Raw genomic sequence first — 21,681 nt, forward strand, 5'->3', positions numbered from 1 at the left:
GAAGAAGTTGCTCCGGACCCCGCACATGCTAGTTCCTCACGACCACCCCATCGGGCCTGTTCCACTACTTTGACCATTGAAGAGAGGGTAGCTTGTTTGGAGCAGGCAGAGTAGACCCGCATTCAGGAAGTCCAACAGCATCGCCGAGAGTTTCATCATTATGCTTCCTGGCAGGTGGAGGCCACAGCTGCACTGGCTCAGATGCTTGGCCAATACACAGGAGCACCAGATCCATGGCTACCTCCAGCACCCGTCTTTCCACCGTATTCGCCACCAGCTACAGTAGAAGATGGAGATGATGACGGCGAGGGCATCTGACTTAGCCCTCGCCCAGGTAAGTCCTCGGAACTTAATTTCTATTTTACCATTGAGGACAATGTTTGGTTTAAGTTTGGGAGATGTTTTAATTATTCTTCCCAAAAAAAAAAAAAAAAAATTGACAGTCAGGCTGAACAACACCATGGCCTATGATGAGGTTGGTTTTGCTTTCTACTAGTTCTTGACGAATTGATAAATATTGTGGTTTGTGTGTGTGCTTGATGCTTTTGTTGATGATTTTCCTTGCCTAAATTCCTTGACATTTTGAGCACTTAGCCTTGAACAGTTGATTGCGTTGCTTGCTTAGAGAAAGTTTATGTGATTTATGTATTCATATGATCTTATAAGAATTCTAGAACTTGTTCAATTGTTACTCGAGGTGAAATCCTAGACTACATTACATTGAGGATATGATTTAGGTCATTTTTAGACGTTTGAGCCTTTCTAGCCAACCTGTGCATAATATACCCTTCGTTCACCCCTTTGAGCTTATATTAACCTTTTCTTTGTTACCCACATTTTAACCTTAGCCTGAAATAATATCTCTTGTTCTACCTTTTCACTCATATGCATGTGGACATTCTAGATAATTATTAAAGAGCTATTTGATTTTGGGGAGGATGGGAGGAGCTTGGAATTGTATTTCTTCATTTGAAAAAAAAAGGGAATATATATGTATAGGTACCACATCTCTTGATCACGTACGTCAAAGAATAAATTTGGGGGTGTGGTATTCAAAAAAAAAAATCAAATGAAAAGAAAAGCAGTTGACAATGGGAAGTGAAATCAAGTTTGGGGTTTTTTCTTTGTATTGGAAGAAGCTCTTGAAAATGGAATGCTTATGTGTGTTTGGGTGATTTGAGCCATGTTTATATCCTATATCCTACCTTTAAACCCGAGCCACACATTACATGCCAAGTTAAGTCCTAATGATCTTTTTGTTTTGTTTGGTCTACATTAGTGGAGAGTAATGAGGAAAGCAAGCATATGGAGTTCTAACTATTCTCCAAATTTTAATTAACTTGGTTGCATAAACTAATCTGGGTGCAAGTAGTTGACTGTGATAGGCTATACACATACACACTCAAGGAATCTAAGGTAAGGTGAAAGTTGATATTTGGGTTGAAATTCTACACAATCACAAATTTTTGATATTTTTCTTGAGCTATTATTGTGTGAAATCTCTAAGGCTGATTTGGTAAATCAAAGCAAACTGTCACTCTTGTTTTGGAATTTCATTTTCATTAATTTTAGGCTTCTTTATTTTCGTTTGCTCGAGAACTAGCAAAATCTTAAGTTTGGGGGAATTTTATGAGTTGAATTTGTGTTTACATTTGCGTTTTCCTGACTTATTATTTTGTCAGTTTTTAGGTGTTTTTAGGAGTTATTTATGTGTTTTCAATTTATTTTGTAGGTTTGTTTCAGTTGGAGTCCATTGGTAATTTTTGGGAATTTTTGGAGCAAAATTGAAGAACAGGCACTAAGGCTTTGTAAAGGGGCACTTAGGCTTCGAAGATAGAGCAAAAATAAGTTTTTTAGTACTACAAACCCGGGAGCAAAGCGCCTAGGCACCATAAAGTAGAGCCATGGCACCAAAAACAAGTTTTCTAGTACTACAAACCCGAGAGCAAAGCGCCTAGGCGCCATAAAGTGGAGCCATGGCGATACGGAGAAGAAAATCACAAATTTGCCGCAGCGCCATGGCGCCTAGGGACAGAGCCATGGCGCCACATCAAATTTCTGAAGGCCTTTGTTATGGTGCCGCGGCGCCATTGAAGTAGAGCCATGGCACCAGTTCAGGAATTTCATGTTTTAATCTCTAAATAATTACCAAAAGTGCCATTACGACCCCGAACCTATAAATAGGAATTTTTAGACTCAATTAGGTTATGCTGGGACTTAGAAAAGAGAAAGGAGAACTTTTCTACTACAGAGGAGAAGACGAATCAACCGGGAACGGAATTCTGCTTCAATTCGTCAAAATAGTTTCTCCTTCTTCTCTTCTCATGTTTAAGAATATTGTTAAAATGTTTTCTCTTTTCATTATGTTCTAACTTTCCTATTCTAGGGCTACGATGTAGCCGGATCATGATGTTTTGAATTATGTTATCATATCAATCGAAGAATTATTCGTCCTAGTTGAGTTTTCATCACTGTTCTTAATGCTTCTAATTAATTGCCCACTAATTGGATGATTAGTTAATTCATAATGAAAACGGAAGGAGATTTATGTTTTTTGATCTTTGTGTTGAATTCCATTGATTGCATGTAAGATAGGAATATACTTGCATGGTTAGTGTGGTTGCTACATGGAAATCCATAAAACTTAATGACTCTTTAATTGTTTGAAATTCACATAGGAATATAGTGAGTTAGCAATTAAGGGGATTTTTGATGTAACTCGGAAGGGAGCATCGATTAATTTAGGGATTTTCGACTGTCAATTAAGGGGAATAATTTAAGATTGATTTGATAGATAATTCAAGGCGGAATGGTTTGGTGAAATCGGAAACCCTAGAGCTTGTTAATATTGAATTTTTATAATTACTTAAATTGTTAATTAGATTGTTTAGTTTTATTTATATAAAAATTCTCACTTGCTTGTTTCGTTCAAATAAAGTTAGTATTGATACAATTTCAGTAATTAATATTATTCAGTCCTCGTGGGACGATACTCGTTTCTACAAACTTTACTACTTGATAGGATAACGTGCACTTGCGTTTGCGAAAATTCGTAACAATTGTCAATTTGATATGTTGTTGATGTTGGATAACTGGTAATAATGATCTTTGAGATTTTAACGTAAGGATTTAATTTATTTGATCTTTTTATTTTGTGAATCAAAACTTGAATTGGTGAACGAAACATTAGGGATTCTCGACACCTTACCGTGTTTACTGCTGAATTTCCTTCATACAAATTTTCTCCTTTTTCCTTTATTTGCAACAAAAATCACAAAGACTCTTCTTTTTCTTTAATTCACTTGTTATTTATTTTTTTTCTAACACTCTTATTCTGTTAATCTTTCTTGTTTATTTTGTTATCTCTCTGTAGATACAACCACCCTTCTGTGTTACAATTGACCGCTTGTGAACATCACTTTTGGGCGTTAATCATCATTCCAATAAGAGACCATTCTTCCTTTACATTTGAAAATGACGATTTGCGTAAAAAGTATTCTCCTGATGATGATTCACACAAAGACTTGTAATCAAGGCTGCGCCAAAATAAGTACCTAATGGAAGAGAAAATAATATCAATTGCCCTTCCTTGCTGTCACTGAGTTCTTGATGTCTAACTAAATCAATATGCAATCTTAAAACAAATAAGTGTGTGTGTGTGTCTATATATATATATATATATATATATATATATATATATATATATCGGAATTCCGAATAAACTTAACCAATAAGGAATTTTAGCTTCAAGAGTATATATATCTACATGAGCTAAATTTTCAGGCCATTATTAAAGGCATACCCTTCCAATTCAAACACCTTCCTAGAACTCAGATGCTAGCTAATTAAAAATGAAGGTTCTAATTTAAAGCCACAAATTATACCCTTAACAATAAGTAAATTATAAAGAGGATAAGAAAAGCTAGACAAGAAATATTTACACTGTGAGATACTCACACTGACCACTTCGATGTTGAAAGTTCCCTTCCAGAGGGAAAACTAGTGAAACATAAGTTATTAATCTGAGTAGTTGAATACCAAGTCTTTTGAGGAGAAAAATCAAACCTAGTCCTTCATCCAATTCATGCAATAAGATAGACTAGTTCAAAGACTTCCATGTATAAATAGATCACAATTTCTAAGCAATATTTCCCAACCATAATCACTCAAGTGACATTAGCAGAAGTACTCATAGAGATCTATAACATATATACTAAAATATCAAACATAATGAAAGGTGTTAACATCCTTTTTAACACTTTCTGTCTTGGGTTTGGCAACTTTCATTGCCTCTGCCTATGACCCAAGCCCTCTGCAGGACTTCTGTGTAGCAATAGATGACCCTAACAAGGCTTGTAAGTATACACAGTTTTCCTTAATTTCCCTACTATTTTTCCTTTTTTTTTTTTACCACCTTTTAATAAATTATGTTCTCCATCTTATAAATGTTGAAAGTAAATATAAACTAAAAAAAATTTCCTTTTGAGCAGTGTTTGTGAATGGGAAATTCTGCAAGGATCCAAAGTATGCCAAGGCTGAGGATTTCTTCTTTTTTGGGCTTAACATTGCTGGGGATAATAACAATAAAGTTGGGTCTAATGTCACTCGTGTTGATGTGGAAAAAATTCCTGGCCTCAACACTCTTGGGGTATCATTGTCTCGCATTGACAAATTTGCACCATATGGCGAAAACCCACCTCACATTCACCCTCGTGCCTCCAAAATCCTCGTTGTCGTGGAGGGACAACTCAACGTTGGTTTTGTGACATCAAACCAAGACGGGAGATGTGTTTGTCTTTCCAATTGGTTTGATTCACTTCCAGTTCAATCCAGGAATGGTCCCAGCAGTTGCTTTCGTGGGTTTCGGCAGCCAAAATCCAGGAACCATAACAATTGCAAACGCAGTGTTTGGATCTAATCCTGCCATCAACCCTGAGATCCTAGCCAAGGCCTTCCAACTTGACCAGAAAATAGTTGAGCAGCTTCAGAAGAAATTCTGGGTAGCCAATTAGGGTGACCAACAAACAACCATATAATAAAATTACTAGAATATGTTATGTGTTATGTAATAAATAGAATGGTCATGTGTCTATGCGCCATTCTCTCATTTCAGTTTATTATGATTGAGTTGTTGAGAGCATTGTCTCCGTACTTTGTACTGTACCTATAGATTTACGTGTGTTTTACAAATTCAATAAAACTCTACTTTAGAAACTCTTGAAGTGTCTTTTAAGGAAAATGGATGAAAATGGTCATGGAATATAGCAATCTCACATGGATCGAAAAGAGAAAAAAACCGAGACCACTTGATGAAAACACTAAACAATTAGTATGATATAACCATTTGATCACAAATGTATGCCATAAAATCTGTCTCTCCTACTTCTAGCTACTGGATCAGCCTGTCTGATAATGATTTTGGAAGATGACGTCGTTTAATATTCTTTATTAGCACTGTCGTTTTATTCTAACGTAAAGAAAGCTGGTGTGCTTTTGTTTATTTATATGCATTTGAAGAATTTTCCTTTGCCCTGTTGATATATGTTCAATTACTTCTCACTGACTCATTGCCTCGTCCAATTTTTCTTGTTTAATCTTGGGTCGGGGATTTAAATTCTATATCTATGGTAGATTCAGATTTAGAATTATAAAGTTAATTTGATGTTGAATTACAGGCTATGCCGGTAATGCTTCCAATTTCTTCTTTTGCATTCTTAGACAACTTTTTTTTTTTAAAATTTGTTTTCTCTTTTTCTTCTTACAATATATATATTAAAAGAGTTAAGTTTCAAGGTAGGAAGTATCAATTAAAAGTTCTAACAAAAAAAGATTATCACTACGCAAGATGTTCCATTTTAAAAAGTATTTCCAATTTTTATTTTGATGTTCAAACTTTTAACTATGTACTTTAAACTTAATGCTTTAAAAAAATTATTGCAAAATTTCTCTTAATACAATCTTTTAAGTACATATATGTTTATTGTTTCCAGATCGAGTCGTTAGTAGCGGCTTACCAGATCGAGTCGTTACACATAATTTTAGAAGTAAACATGGTATTTGTGTCACTAGCATTCAAGATGTGAGGAATATAACAATATTTGATATAACTTATAAGACCGGCTTTGATTATTTGAATAGAGGATTCAGCATTGTTTTTCGCAAAAGCAATTATGTCACTCGAGACTTTTTATGTGATGCTGGACTTTCTTAGCGTTAACGTGGAAGCGCTGAAAACTATTTACCTAGCAAGTTTTCTTAATTTTACCACTTCCGGAACTAAGTAAACATATGTAATCCTAGGATGTCGTTTTGTGTGAGTGCGAATAGTTCACAGTCCAATGCTTTTTAAAGAAGGCGTCAAAATGACAACAGATTATAAACGACAGAGTGATTACGTCATTTGTTTCAAGAATAGAATGATAGATAGAAATATGCCTATGACCGCCAGGTCAATAGGGATGAGATAGGGTGCGGTGGAACGTGGGTTTGAGAGAACACGTGTTTAATCCTGTATTTGTATATACCAAAAAATAAACATAGAAATCTGACAAAACGGCGCTAGAACGACAAGAGAGATAACAACATCAATAGAAAAAAGACTCCATTAGGGGAAACGTGTCTACATGAAAACAACAGCAAGATATCATTTAGGAGAAAGACAATAACATATAACGTCATCTAAGTAAATAATACAAGACTTAAAACAATATCAACCTGAAAAACAGCATACACAAGTAAATGAAATCATTTCAGTAAACGACAATAATCTAAGTAAACGACACAGTTAAATAAACAAAACCAAAATAAAACATTGATAATTCAAAGGCGTCAAAAACATAAAAACAACAACACAGTAAGCAACGACAACAATAAAAACTGCTCTGTTTAAGTTAGCGACAACACGAAAATGACATCATGAAAACAACACACTTCTATAAAAAAAACATCAACAGCACAAAAACAAACGACAATTATATATAAGATGAAATGAAATCAGCAATAAAATTAAAACGACAAAGGCTAGAAAAGCAAAATAAACTAAACGACACATAGACACATAACCGAAAACGAAACTATCTTATGTAAGCACATCAAGTTCCAAAGAACGCGTCATTCTGAGAAAAAGTCAATACATCAAAACGGAAGAAACGACAACAATACAAAAAGGAATCATTTCAGTAACGACAACAATCTATGAAAATGACACAATTAAATAAATAAAACATTGATAATTCAAAGGCGTCAAAAACATGAAGTGGACATTTGGTTCACAGATTCAGAATCATGATTCATAACCATTCTCTGTTTACGTTTGTTTTTTGTGAGAAAAAATCCATGATCCGAACTATGACATGAATCCTCATACCGAACACCCTAGAAAATGACAACACAGTAAGCAACGACAACAATAAAAACTGCTTTGTTTAAGTTAGAGACAACACGAAAACAACATCATGAAAACAACACACTTTAATAAAAAGCATCAACAGCAAAAAAGCAAACCACAATTATATATATAAGACGACATGAAATCAACAATAAAATTGAAACAACAAAAGCTAGAAAAGCAAAATAAACTAAACGACACATAACCGAAAACGAAACTATCTTAAGTAAGCACATCAAATTCCAAAGAACGTGTCATTCTGAGAAAAAACAATAGATGAAAACGGACCCTTATCCACGACATGAAATCAAAATAAAAAAAACGAAAATGATTGTAAAACGACATCAACATAAGAAATGAGTCAAATGACTAGAGCATAAAAAGCGGCATCACTTGTGAAACAACAAAAATATGAACAATAAAAATATAATTAAAAACGATAGGGGAAAAAAGAAGAAGGGAAAACAATAACTTCAAGGGGGCGTTTGGTATGCAGTAATCTTAAGGATGAGAATGAGAATATGCAATATTACCATGTTTGGTACAAGAATTATAATTTTTAGATTCCCAGAAAAGTGATTACTATATGATTCACTTTCCTTCATTTTAAGGTAATTTGAATATCACCTAACATGCTGTTATTCAAATTCTCAGGAATCTCAAAATCATGGGAATCTTATTATTATTATTATTATTATTATTATTATTATTATTATTGATCTTCTTCCATGCGAACAACCAAATACAGTAATGTAATATTCCTGGAAATTTAAAAAAGATTCCTGTATGAAACCAAACACAGTAATATATTATTCTTAAAAATCATATTACCCTCCATCACTTTCCTAAGAATATAATTCCTACTGATTCCTACATACCAAATGCCCCCCAAGCGACAAAGGATACAATATGACAACAATAATGTGGGAAAAAGGCGAATAGATCAAAAAGACGTGAAAGGAAATAAAGACACTGTAAGATACATATTAAAAAAAGAAAAAGACTAGTTCCAATTTGAAAATTTCCTTCCAGAGGAAAAACTTGTGGGAACTAAAATAATTTTTCTGTATGAGTAGTTGAGCACTTGATACATTAATAACAAGATAGCTACTGAATCAAAATTTACCAAGTCTTTTCTGAATTAGAAAACACAAACCAAGTCTTTTATCCACTTCATGAAGTAAGATAGACTACTTCAGACACTCCCATCTATAAATTGATCTAGAGCAGTGCAAACACTTCTCATTCATTCAAGCAACGTATAGATATATATCAGATATAACTCGAGAGATATCTAGCAATAGCATATACAAATATATATATATATATATAGCAACCATGAAAGGTGTTCATTTCCTTCTTATAGTAGCTGTTTTGGCTTTGGCAACCTCCATTGCCTCTGCTTATGATCCAAGCCCTCTGCAAGACTTTTGCGTAGCAACAGACGATCCCAACAAGGCTCGTAAGTCTACATTTTTTTCCCCCCATTAATTCCCTCACTGTTACCAATTTTTATTCCTCAATAATTTTTCACCATGTTTTACAGTGGTATGGCAAATTGATACTGACGAAAATTTATTTCCTTTTGAGCAGTATTTGTGAATGGGAAATTCTGCAAGGATCCAAAGCATGTCAAGGCTAAGGACTTCTTCACTTCTGGGCTCAACATTGCTGGAAACACTAGTAACCCAGTTGGTTCCGCCGTAACTACTGTAAACGTGGACAGAATTCGAGGACTTAACACTCTTGGGATTTCATTGGTTCGCATTGACTATGCACCATACGGCGAAAACCCGCCTCACATTCACCCTCGTGGCTCCGAAATTCTTGTCGTCGTGGAGGGGACACTCCACGTCGGTTTCGTGTCGTCTAACCAAGACGGAAACCGCCTATTCACCAAGGTTCTAAACAAGGGAGATGTGTTTGTGTTTCCTATTGGCTTGATTCACTTCCAGTTCAACCCGGAACATAAGCCAGCAGTGGCCTTTGCTGGTCTCAGCAGCCAAAACGCAGGAGTTATTACAATTGCAAACTCAGTGTTCGGATCGAATCCTTCCATCAAAGCTGATGTCCTAACCAGGGCCTTCCAACTGGACAAGAATGTTGTTAAATATCTTCAGAAGCAGTTCTGGTATGACAACAACTAGCTAGAGAAACGACAATTAAAACAGCCATGAATCTAGGATCTTTTGTGTTATGTAATAAATAGAATGGTTATGTGCTGTGCACCATTCGATCTCATTTAATTTTATGATTGATTTACTGTTGTTGGATTGTTGAGAGAAACTCGTTTAGTTTTTGTACTTTCTAAGTAGCAATAAATTTACTGTTTGTTTTGCAAATTAAATAAAAGGCAACTATTTTGTCGCATTCCGTTTAAGGAGTATGTTGGCTGCTTTCCACACAAATGAAAATGGACATGAGTTGCTAATCACACTTACCAAAAGAGAAAAAAACAGAGGTCAAAGTATGAAACCAAACCATCGTTATTGGCCATTAATTAATGTGTCCACCAATTTTCTTATCTGTTATAAAAAATAAAAAAAAAGAAGAATAAATAATTAAAAAAAGAATAAATATCCCGTTAAATTGGGGAAAGAAAGGGAGAGAGCGAGAGAGAGAATATCCGATATGTGCAGGCTACCAGCAAATTGTTTAGCTGCTACAAAAGTACTGATTAAAATGTTGTCTTCGTAATTTTTTCCATTAATTAATAAAGATTGTTGGTCCTTTCTTATTGGTGCTGATACCTGGAATGTAAAAGAAAGCAACCGACTAATAATTTAATTATAAGAAAAGGAAAGAAAAGAAAGCTTCATTAGGTTGAAAGGAACTATGATAATGTGGCCAGTTCCTTTTTAAAAGTTTCTTTCTAGGCAAAATTAGTGAAACTTTAAATATTATATCCATAGCTTCTGTATGCGTCAGGAGGTTACGTGTCTAGATGAACCTTGGTCAATATGCTTGTTCGTCATTATTATTAATAACTAGAAGAACAAAGAAGATAAGTTTCGAATCATACTTTTATTTGCCAATTTACCGGATATAGTTAATATCAAATTAATTAAATTACCGAAGTATAAATTATATAATGAAGTCAGAGAATTTTATGTGATTCGGCAAAAATTTACATTCACAATATCACCCTCAGACATTAAATAATACACTAATTAATTTCGATTACAATCACCAATAGACTTATTCAGCAAGCATCACTCGTCTTCAAACTCTGCATGATGAAATTCCTTCACTTAGTAGATCGTTCTCTTCCAAAACTCTAAATACTTCTTCTGAAAAACAATGATTGGTTGACCTCCCTTCAACATTGTAGATCGTCTTTCTCTTGAAGATGACAAATTTTTCTCCAGAAGAATGTCATTTTCTTCTCCTAAAGAACATAGTAAAAAAGTCTCACCGCACTTTATCTCCAAGATTTCAACCTTCTTATCCTCATATTTTTCTTAAAATTGAATCTGAATCTGTCATGCTTCCACACATTATCTTCTTCTCAATTTTCAAATCGATCCAATCTTAAATCCCAGAAGATAAATAATAACTTGAGTATTACCACAAGATGCCAACACTAAAATACATAACAAAGTCTTTTATGTACAAATTATAAAGTACATCTTGTTTGAGAGTAGAAAACCAAGCCTTTTGTCCGCTTCCTGAAGTAACAAAGACTAGTTAAGAGAATCCAGTATCCACCTATAAATAGCGATGTCAAATCTGTAAATATTTCTCAGGTATTCTTGAACTAACTAACCTCAATAGTGACTAGAGAGTAATTATCATGACTCCCAACAAATGTTTGTGCAATACAGGAATTATCCTCCCTGTTCCCTAGGAGGTCATTTTGAAAAATGACATTTTTGGAGAGACAAAAACAAAATAATAATTAAAAAAGACAATCATCTATAACCGCGTCCACAATAATCTTGAAACCATCACTAGTTTTAAAAAGGGCACTGATTCATAAAAACAGCAAAAGAGACACCGTCCTGAAAAACGATATTAGCCTCATGACAAACGAATGCCTATCGGGAAACGATAAGAACATGAAAAACGACATCAATCAAAATGAAGACACCAAAACAAAAATGACAATCATTTAAAAAAATAACAAAAAAGGCTAAAAAAATGGAGAAAATTACATATTCTACCTCTTTAAGTACCTGAATCACTAAAAGTACTTATTTTAAAAAAACTCTACCCCTTGACTAGTTTTAGTCTAAAGGGTAGAAATATAAGAGCTAATGTAAGATGTAAAAATAAAAGGGCTTCACTAAGATTTTGCACCAATCAATAGAAACATATATCGTAATGCTCAAATTAAATTTTTTTATGCGTAAAAATTTTAGGTGTCAATCTAGTTGTGATGTGTTAAGTTTCTCTAACATAAGTTGATAGATTATATATATTGTAAATTTGTAATGGTTGTGACAGTATTAAGTAGAACATTTTTTTTTTTAAAAAAAATCTGAAATTAAGCAGTGTTTGTGAGAGGAAAATTCTGCAAGGACCCGAATAGCGTCGAGTCAAAGGATTTCTTTGCATCAGGGCTCAACATTTCCACAAGCACAGACAATGAAGAGAGGTACAACGTAACCAGCTTGAACGTACGTAGACACATTCCCGAGGCTCCACACTCTTGGCGTGTCTCTGGCTCGCTTTGACTATGCGCCTTACGGTGTAAACCAGCCTCACATCAACCCTCGTACTAGCAAAATCCTTCTTGTTGCAAAGGGAAAACCATACGTGGGTTTTGTCCGGAGAAGTCGCAATTCCGGACTCTTTGTTTGGATCGGATCCTAGATATATAGATTAATGCTTACGTACGACTAAGTTTGTAAGCTAAACAAACAGAATAGTCCTATATATAACTATATCTATGACGCATGTATTTTCTTTTTTGGTAAAAGTATATGGATTGAATACGAATACAAGCAAGCAGATCATATGGTTCCAGTTTGTTAATGTACTCTATCTTATTAGAGATGTACTTGTTAAGAATTAGACACTCTAATTCAATGCTAGATGTAGCAATAAAATCACAAAATAAAAAAACATAACAATATGTAAGATATTTTATAGACTTATAGTAGTTTACCTTTTATGTGAGAGCTATGAAGTTATAACTTACTATAATGAAACAAAATTTAAACAAGAAAAATCGCGCACTGCACACCTCTCAACTACAGTAAGATTTTTATCATGACGTGAAAATTGTAGCGTCAAGAAAAAGAAAAAAATAATGAATAAACAAAAAAGGAAAAAAAGAAAGGAAAAGAATGTCATAGAAAAGGAACCATAAGATCATATGCAGAATCACCAGTTCTGTTTGAAAGTTTCATTTGGGAGGCAAAACTACAGTGAGTTTTTTATGTTATATACTATAGATTTTTTAAGTAAATAAGTAAACGTATATCTACTAAATCCTCCACTCTGTTTTATTACAAAAAGCAAATAATAGAAAAATAGCAAATTAATCCTCCTAAAGACAAACAAAAGTCAACAAAACCAACTCAAATCAAATGAGCCAAGAAATCAACTGTAGCTTAAATAAGCTCGTAGGAACTGATCTTGTCTATAATCTTATCATATATCAATTATCAATAACAAGATTACCTTTGCATCAAATATTTTTACCAATTCTTATATAACCGGTCGAGTCCTTTTTTTTCCCGCTTTGTGAAGTTTTCAATCCTAACTATAAATATAGCTGTTGTAGGGTAAAATGCCGAACTCAAAATTAGACCGTGAATGGGACCCACAAACCATAAAGAATAGTATTAAATGATCAAGTACAACTCAACTCTAAAAGTCACGTCAAAAAACAGTTTTATTAAGAGTCGACTGATACAAGGAGGCATCTATTATAAGTGAGAGGTCGACCGTTGTAAGAAGGAGACATGAGGTTGACCGCATTTACAAGCAATAGCGAAGATGATAAAAAAAAGCATCTACGGAGTCGAGGCTACGTAAAGATAATGATCTAAAGAATTCTTTTTTAGATTTACCACTTGTAATTTAAATAAATGAATTTCAAATAGGAAAACCGGCCTAATTGATTGTAATCTCTATCTTTTGAGAAATTATCCTAAAAGATAAGAGAAATATCTCAAATTTAAATAGGGAAACAAACATAGGCGGTGACATAAGATACAAATAAGGGATTATACGTCATAAAATCCTTAAGTCTCATTCTGAGCATTAGACCGTATATTTTCTTCAAAAGTAGTGAATTTTTTCTCCTCCTCATAGTGGACATAGCTCTTGAATTAAAGGTGAACCACTATAAATTTTATGTGTTCTTACATTAATTTAGCTTTTAATTGCGTTTAAGATCATTAAATTTGCGTTAATTGATACAAAAATTCATTATTATTTTATTAATAAATTTTCATCGTCAACAATAGTCATATCCAACCTGGAAGATTTCACAACTCTCACTCAAACACCGAGCAAATCCATGGCATTATATCATAACTAGTTAGTTTATATACTGGTCAAAATGCGCCATGTGCGCGTGTGATATTTTTTAAAACAATAATTATACAATTTTTTGAAAAAAAAAAAACAAAAGAGGAAGAAGAAAGAGAGGAAAGAAAGAAATAAAGATAAAAATAGGAAAAAAATGAAAGCAAAAGATAAGGAAAGGAAAAAGAAAAAACTCCGTGCTAAATGTTTCTCGCGCATTGAGTCACGCGGGAAGCACAATATGGACACGGATTGCATGTGCTTTAGATTTATGTAAAGATCTATCAAGGACGAAGCTTTCACGTTGGCTGTCTTGGCTCTGGCATCCTCGATTGCCTCTGCCTATAACACAAGCCCCAAGACTCCTCACAGCAGAAAATGACCCCTCAAAACGACATCAACTCGAAAACTATTATAAACTCATGACAGCTACATAATCCGAAAATGACAAGACAAAAACATTAAAAAGCAGTCAAAATATAAGAAATGACATCAACATAAGAAAAGACAATACGTCAATGTCCCCAAAAAAATGCATTACTTATGGAAACGACAACAACCTGAAAAAACAACATTAATCTAGCAAACGACGCCAAAACAAAAACGACAACAATTTAAAAACAACATCAACTTGAAAGCGACAAGAAAAAAAAACTAAAATAATGTGACAATCGATACTAACATAACACACGACATAACCAGGCACTAACGACGGAAATTATGATAACCTAAAAAATGACAATAATAATGAACAACACGAAATTATGACCGAGAACATGTGAAGCCGACATCAAATTGAAGACGACTGTGAAACTTATCTACTCGATAAATGAAAATAAGATATCAGCTTAAGAAACGACAATAATGTCAAAAAACAAAAACGACTGCACTATGCGAAACAACAGAAACAAACGACAATATTTAGAACTTAAATGCTAGTAATTTCACTTCAACTAAGTAATAGAACGAAACTAGCATCATATTATTTGCAGCGAAACTATGATTATTGTGATCAAATTAAACAAATTAAGATGGACTTTTTCTTAATTGTAGGTGTTGTGTTGTTTCTAGCTACAGCACTAAAGCTTTAAGTACTAAACCAAGCGTATAAATATCTTAACTTGTTTATATAAAGAAACTTAAATTTAGTTCATTTCTCACTTCAATTATGTTATTTGCCCTCTTTCTTTTTCCTTCTATTATTTTTCCGCGTCATATATATGGAATGGACTGGTTCGAACTGATTCAAAAAAACAGCTTTTGGATTGAAAGGACATAACTAAATTGAACGCCAATATTAAGCAATTGTAATACTAAGGCTAAAGCGCATATATATAATACACGTTGTATATGTACGTGCGTTTATACGTTATTTCTTATAACCCTTGATGCAAACGTACTGTATATATTCACAGAAACACAAACACGTTTCTGAGAAGTTTCCCAGAGGGACACATCCTATATGTAGAAGATAATTAACTTGTTGCTTGAGTAAGTTTCCTCACAAAAATAATTGCTAGATCAGGAAAAATGTCGTTTTATAATTATACGGCCTAACGATAAAAAACTGGCATATTGCACGTTATCCATCGCTTCGACTGATCATGAGAAGATACACTAACCAAGTATATATATTTATAGTACTAAATTAGAGACGGAAAATAATTAGTTGCGTATATAAATCCTAAGCAAGGCACGGCTCTTTCAGTCGTTTACACTAGAAAAATGATCTAGTAATAAGTAGCACTTAAGTCATCCGCTGTAGGAAAATGCCTCCTGAGCCACCGTTTAATTTATCCAAAATGAAGGGAGTTTCTTCAATAGATCCTGCGACAATTATCAGCTATCAAAAAAACTCTATTTTTAGCCATTAAGTATATATTAAAAAGCTTTGTTCTGCATATTTGTTTGTGTTGGGAAAACTAATACTAACAATTGCGGAATAAGACTTTCCCTCTTTGTGTGCTAAAATAGGATCTCAAACAAAATGCCTACAAAGCCAAACAACCAATGCACTAATTAATCAAAATAATCAACCACAAATGAAACACCAAATTTTAGCGTGAAAAATCTCTCAAATTGAGAGTAAAAATCACGGGACCCTTAGGCCACTTAAATTTCTTCCACTATATTAACAATGGGATTACAAAGTTTCTCTCTAGAATCAAACTAGAGGCTCACAACAATAATATAATCAAGAAACACTATTATTGGTTCACCAACAATATAGACATCATCATCAAAGATGGATAATAACAATAACACCAAAGAAAAGCTTAGGTCTCACCAAATTAAGAGTACTCAAGAGAGTACTAAAGAAAGGTTAAATGAGAAATCAAGTCCGGTAGATTGGAAGAGCTCACCACAAGGATTCTACACATCAAATTTGAGCCGAAACCGACAATGTTTCGCCACCCAATCGTCTTGCACAAGCACTAAAACCCTACTCCTTTTTCTCTTTCTCTCTCTCCTTTTCTTCCCTTATTTTTCTCTAGTTTTCTCGGTTGCCCTCTGCACCCCCGATTCTCCTTATTCTTTTCTTCTTTTTTTTTTTTTCCTGGTGTGCTACCCACGTGAGCAGCAACCTTTCTTTTTGTTGTTGTTGGCATTTAGGCTTAAGGCCCATTCTTTGTTCTAGCCCACAAATGAGGCGAAACCCAACAAACTCACCCTCCGCATCATTTGGTGGGCTCAACTAAGCCCGCTCTCTGCCTACAAGCTTCAAGTTTCTCTTTAGGCAAAGTCTTCGTCAACATATCTAGTCCATTCCGACTGGTGTGGATCTTCTCTAAGTATAACTGCTTCCCTTCAAGCACATCACGAATCTAGTGATATCTAACATCAATATGTTTGGATCTCGAATGGAATGTTAAATTCTTGGAGAGGTGGATGGCGCTCTGACTGTCGCTGTAGACAATACAGTTCTCTTGTTGCATGCCCAGTTCTTCAAGAAACCTCTTCATCCACAAAGCTTCCTTGCAACCTTCAGTAATTGCTATGTACTCAGCTTCTGTGTTGGATAAAGCAGCACACTTTTGTAGCTTAGACTCCCAAGAGACTGCTCCCCTTGCAAAAGTCATCAGGAATCCTGAAATAGACTTCCTAAAATCAATGTCACCTGCCATGTCTATATCTGTGTACCCATCTAAAGTAGGCTCACCACTGCCAAAGCATAAACACACATTAGAAGTACCTCTCAAATATCTCAATATCCATTTTACTACTGCCCAGTGTTCTTTTCCAGGATTGGAGAGAAATCGGCTAACAACTCTAACTGCATGAGCAATATCTGGCCTTGTACAAACCATGGCATACATCAAACTGCCAACTGCAGACGCATATGGCACTTTGCTCATTTCTTCTTTTTCTTTCTCACTTGCAGGACATTGCTTAACTGTAAGCTTGAAGTGACCTGCAAATGGAGAACAAACAGCCTTGGCCTTACTCATATTAAATCTTTCAAGAACCTTTTCAATGTAGCTTTCTTGAGATAACCATAACTTCCCATTCTTCCTATCACAGGAGATCTTCATACCAAGTATCTGTTTCGCCGATCCCAAGTCTTTCATGGTAAAAGACTTGCTTAACTCTCTCTTTAGCTTCTCAATCTTGCTAGCATCATGGCCAACGATCAACATATCATCAACATATAGCAAAAGGATGATGAAATCATCACTGGAGTGTTTCTTAATGAACACACAATGGCTAGATGAAGTCCTAGTGTACCCATGACTCATCATGAAAGAGTCAAACTTTTGTACCACTGTCTTGGTGCTTGTTTGAGTCCATACAAGCTCTTCCTCAAGTTGCACACAAGATGCTCTTTTCCCTTAACTTTGAACCCTTCTGGTTGCTCCATAAAAATTTCCTCTTCTAAGTCACTGTGAAGGAACACAGTTTTTACATCAAGTTGCTCTACCTCTAAATTCAAGCGACTAGCTAGACCAAGAACAACTATGATGGATGACATCTTCACAACGGGAGAAAATATTTTTTCAAAGTCGGCACCTTTCTTCTGACCGAACCCCTTCACAACTAACCTTGCCTTGTACCTTAGTTGTGAGCTATTGTTCTCAGTTTTCAACCTATAAACCCACTTATTTTTTAGCGCTTTCTTGCCTTTAGGTAACTTCACCAAGTCATAGGTGTGGTTCTCACAAAAGGATCTCATCTCTTCTTGCATGACTTTAAACCACTCTTGCTTCTTCTCATATGAAACAGCTTCTTGGTAAGTTTCTGACTCTCCCCCATCAGTGAGCATCACATACTCATTAGTAGTGTATCGACTAGACGGACGGCGCTCTCTTATAGATCTTCTCACTTGAGACTCAACTGGTGGTGCTGGCGGTGCTTGTTCAACTGGCTCTACATCATAAACTGAAGGGGCTTCATCATTAACAGCATCACCACCATCTTCTTAGACATCTCCCCTTGATCAGTATTCTCTACATGTGGAAAAATTGGATCCAAATTGACAGGAATTTCAGCAGAGGAACAAGACTTTTCACCCTTGTTACCATCATAAATCACTTGGTCTTCAAGGAAGACAACATCTCTACTTCTTACAATTTTCTTATTCACCAGATCCCATAATCTGTACCCCAACTCCTCGTGGCCATAGTCTAAGAAAATACACAGTTTCACCTTATCATCAAGCTTGGATCTTTCATCTTTAGGAACATGAACGAATGCCTTGCAGCAAAAAACTCTCAAGTAATCATAAGAGACATCTTTCCCAGTCCAAACTCTATTTGGAACATCACCATCCAAGGCAGCTGCTGGAGAAAGATTAATCATATCGACTGCGGTTCTCATGGCCTCCCCCCAAAAGGACTTAGGAAGTTTTGCGTGAGAAAGCATGCACCTAATTCTTTCTTTAATTGTTCTATTCATTCTTTCCGCTACACCATTAAGCTGAGGTGTCTTAGCTAGAGTCTTCTCAAGCTTGATTCCATGGAGTTTGTAGTAATTCTCAAACGGTCCCCTATACTTACCACCATTATTAGTGCGAACTGATTTCAACTGTTTTCCTATTTCTCTTTCAATCTTGGCATGAAATTCTTTAAAGACATCAAGCACCTGGTCTTTAGTTTTCAAAGTAGTAGCCCAAACCTTTCTTGAATGGTCATCGTTGAAAGTCACAAAGTAGAATGCACCTCTATGAGTTTTTGCTTGCATAGAACATACATCAGTATGAATCAAATCAAGAATATTTGATCTTCTAGATTAAGGGTGTGAATACAATGCAGCTCTATGTGTTTTTCCAGCTAAACAATCAACACAAGTTTTAAGAGGCATACCTAGCAAACTAGGGAGGAATTGCTTTCTAGCAAGAAGTTGTAATCATTTCTCACTGACGTGGCCAAGCCTCTTGTGCCATAGATCAATGCTTGCACCCTTCTGAATAACATTTATCTCTCCTTTGTGAAGCTTAGCTTGCATGACATAGAGTGTATTCATTTTCTTTCCTCTTGCAACCACTAGAGAACCTTTGGTGAGCTTCCACTTACTTTCACCAAAATAACTAGTAAAACCCTCATCATCAAGCCTGCCTGTGGAGATCAAGTTTAGGCGAATATCCGGAACATGCCTAACATCCTTAAGTACCAACTTGCTTCCAAGATTAGTTTCCAAGAAAATATCTCCAATGCCCACAATTTTAGAGGCACCACTGTTTCCCATTTTGACATTGCCAAAATCACCGGTAGAGTAAGAAGTGAAGAAATCACCATGAGGAGTAACATGAAACGAGGTGCCAGAATCAATCACCCAATCACTTTCCTGACACACAAGACTAACACAACTATCATCACAAATGATGGTAACATCACCTTCGGCGGCTACAGTATTAGTCTTTCTCTCATCTTTATTTTCTTCACGCTGTTCTCTTTTCCAAATTCTGCATTCTTTCTTCATGTGACCCATCTTGTTGCAGTGATAACACTTGACATTTTTCCTATTTTTAGATTTTCCCCTGAATGTATCCTTTTTGCTATGACCCTGAGAATGCCTACTTTTACTTCTTCCACGCCTTTCTTGTTTTTCAAAAACAAGTACCTCAGAAGAAGATTCACCCTTTTCCTTTCTTCTGGCTTCTTCACTCAACAAATTTTCTTTAACCATCTCCATGGTTAGCTTTCCTCCAGACACTGAAGTGCTTAGTGATACTACTAACGTTTCCCACCTTTCAAGCAAGGAGCTAAGATGTAACAATGCCTGCAACTCATCTTCAAGAGGCATTTTCATTACGGCCAATTGCTTCACCAAGCCTTGGAAATCACTAGGATGCTCAGTCATACTTTTTTCACCTTTGTACTTCAAATTCACAAGTCTTCTAATGATTGAGGCTTTTTTTTCTGGAGGTATTCTTCTCATACATAGCCTCTAATTTCTTCCAAAGTGCATCGGCTTTCATTTCTTCAGAAATGTGATTAAAAATATTAATATCAACTCATTGCCTAATCGTAGCAGCAGCTTTCATGTGTAATGTTTCCCAATCATCATCACTTATTTTTTCTGGCTTTGACTTGCCCATAACAGGGCCATACAAATTTTAACAATAAGCAAATCGTGCATTTTACGCTTCCAAATGGAATAATTCGATGAGGTTAATTTTATCATCCCATACGAATTTTGTTCTTCCATTTCAACACACAAGAATTAGCCTCTAGCCAACCAAAGTCTCTGATACCAATTTGTTGGGAAAATTAATACTAATAATTGCGGAATAAGACTTTCCCTCTTTGTGTGCTAAAAAAGGATCTCAAACAAAATGCCAACAAAGCCAAACAACTAATGCACCAATTAATCAAAATAATCAACCACAAATGAAACACCAATTTTTAGCGTGGAAAACCTCTCAAATTGAGAGTAAAAACCACGGGACCTTTAGGCCACTTAAATTTCTTCCACTATATTAACAATGGGATTACAAAGTTTCTCTCTAGAATCAAACTAGCACCAAAGAAAAGTTTAGGTCTCACCAAATTAGGAGTACTCAAGAGAGTACTAAAGAGATGTTAAATGAGAAATCAAGTCCGGTAGATTGGAAGAGCTAGCCACAAGGATTCTCCACGTCAAATTTGAGCTAAAACCAACAACATTTTGCCACCCAATCGTCTTGCACAAGCACTAAAACCCTACCCCTTTTTCTCTTTCTCTCTCTCCTTTTCTTCCCTTCTTTTTCTCTGGTTTTCTCGGCTGCCCTCTGCACCCCCGATTCTCCTTACTCTTTTCTTTTCTCTTTTTTCTGGTGTGCTACCCATGTGAGTAGCAACCTTTCTTTTTTTTTTTTTTGGCATTTGGGCTTAAGGCCCATTCTTTGTTCCAGCCCACAAATGGGGCGAAATCCAACAGTTTGTTCAGCGTGTTTTTTCATAGGGAGAAAGTGAGAAATAGGCCAAGACTTGAGATGAATTAAAATTAATAGGCCAATAGTTTACATAAGTTAATAAATAGGCTAAATTACTGTTTTTATCCATAACTTTTCTGGTTATGAACCATAACATGACAAGTTATTCACAGTTTTTGTCCATAACTTGTCTGGTTATGAACCATAACTTGACAAGTTTGTCTATAACTTATCTGGTTATGAACCATAACCTGACAAGTTATGGCCTATTAATTTCTATACCTAAAAGTTGACCTATATACTTTCTTAAGCTTTTTATGTTGGCTTATTTTCTACTATTTCAGTTTTTTCTAATCTTATGTGATCTTAATTGATCCAACAATTAAAAACTGACTTTACTAATAGAGAGGCCCTATCAGAAAATAAAGGAAAAGGTTTTAAAAACATGAACAAGAGAATTTGA

The 21,681-nt window shown here is 35.1% G+C and overlaps 1 protein-coding gene and 1 pseudogene across 1 annotated transcript; both read left to right on the plus strand.

The window, feature by feature from the left end:
• The first annotated feature begins 289 nt into the window (after nucleotides 1-289).
• LOC112093541 lies at nucleotides 290-5,012 on the plus strand (annotated as a pseudogene).
• A 3,704-nt stretch (nucleotides 5,013-8,716) lies between these two features.
• On the plus strand, nucleotides 8,717-9,662 carry LOC112093546 (germin-like protein subfamily 1 member 17). Its single transcript, XM_024172218.1, has 2 exons — nucleotides 8,717-8,849; nucleotides 8,981-9,662. Exons 1-2 carry the CDS (start codon nucleotides 8,726-8,728, stop codon nucleotides 9,532-9,534), a joined length of 678 nt encoding a protein of 225 aa, XP_024027986.1. The 5' UTR covers nucleotides 8,717-8,725; the 3' UTR covers nucleotides 9,535-9,662.
• Nucleotides 9,663-21,681: the final 12,019 nt, after the last annotated feature.

This window comes from Morus notabilis, unplaced genomic scaffold, assembly GCF_000414095.1.
Source record: "Morus notabilis unplaced genomic scaffold, ASM41409v2 Scaffold7, whole genome shotgun sequence".
Lineage (NCBI taxonomy): Eukaryota > Viridiplantae > Streptophyta > Magnoliopsida > Rosales > Moraceae > Morus > Morus notabilis.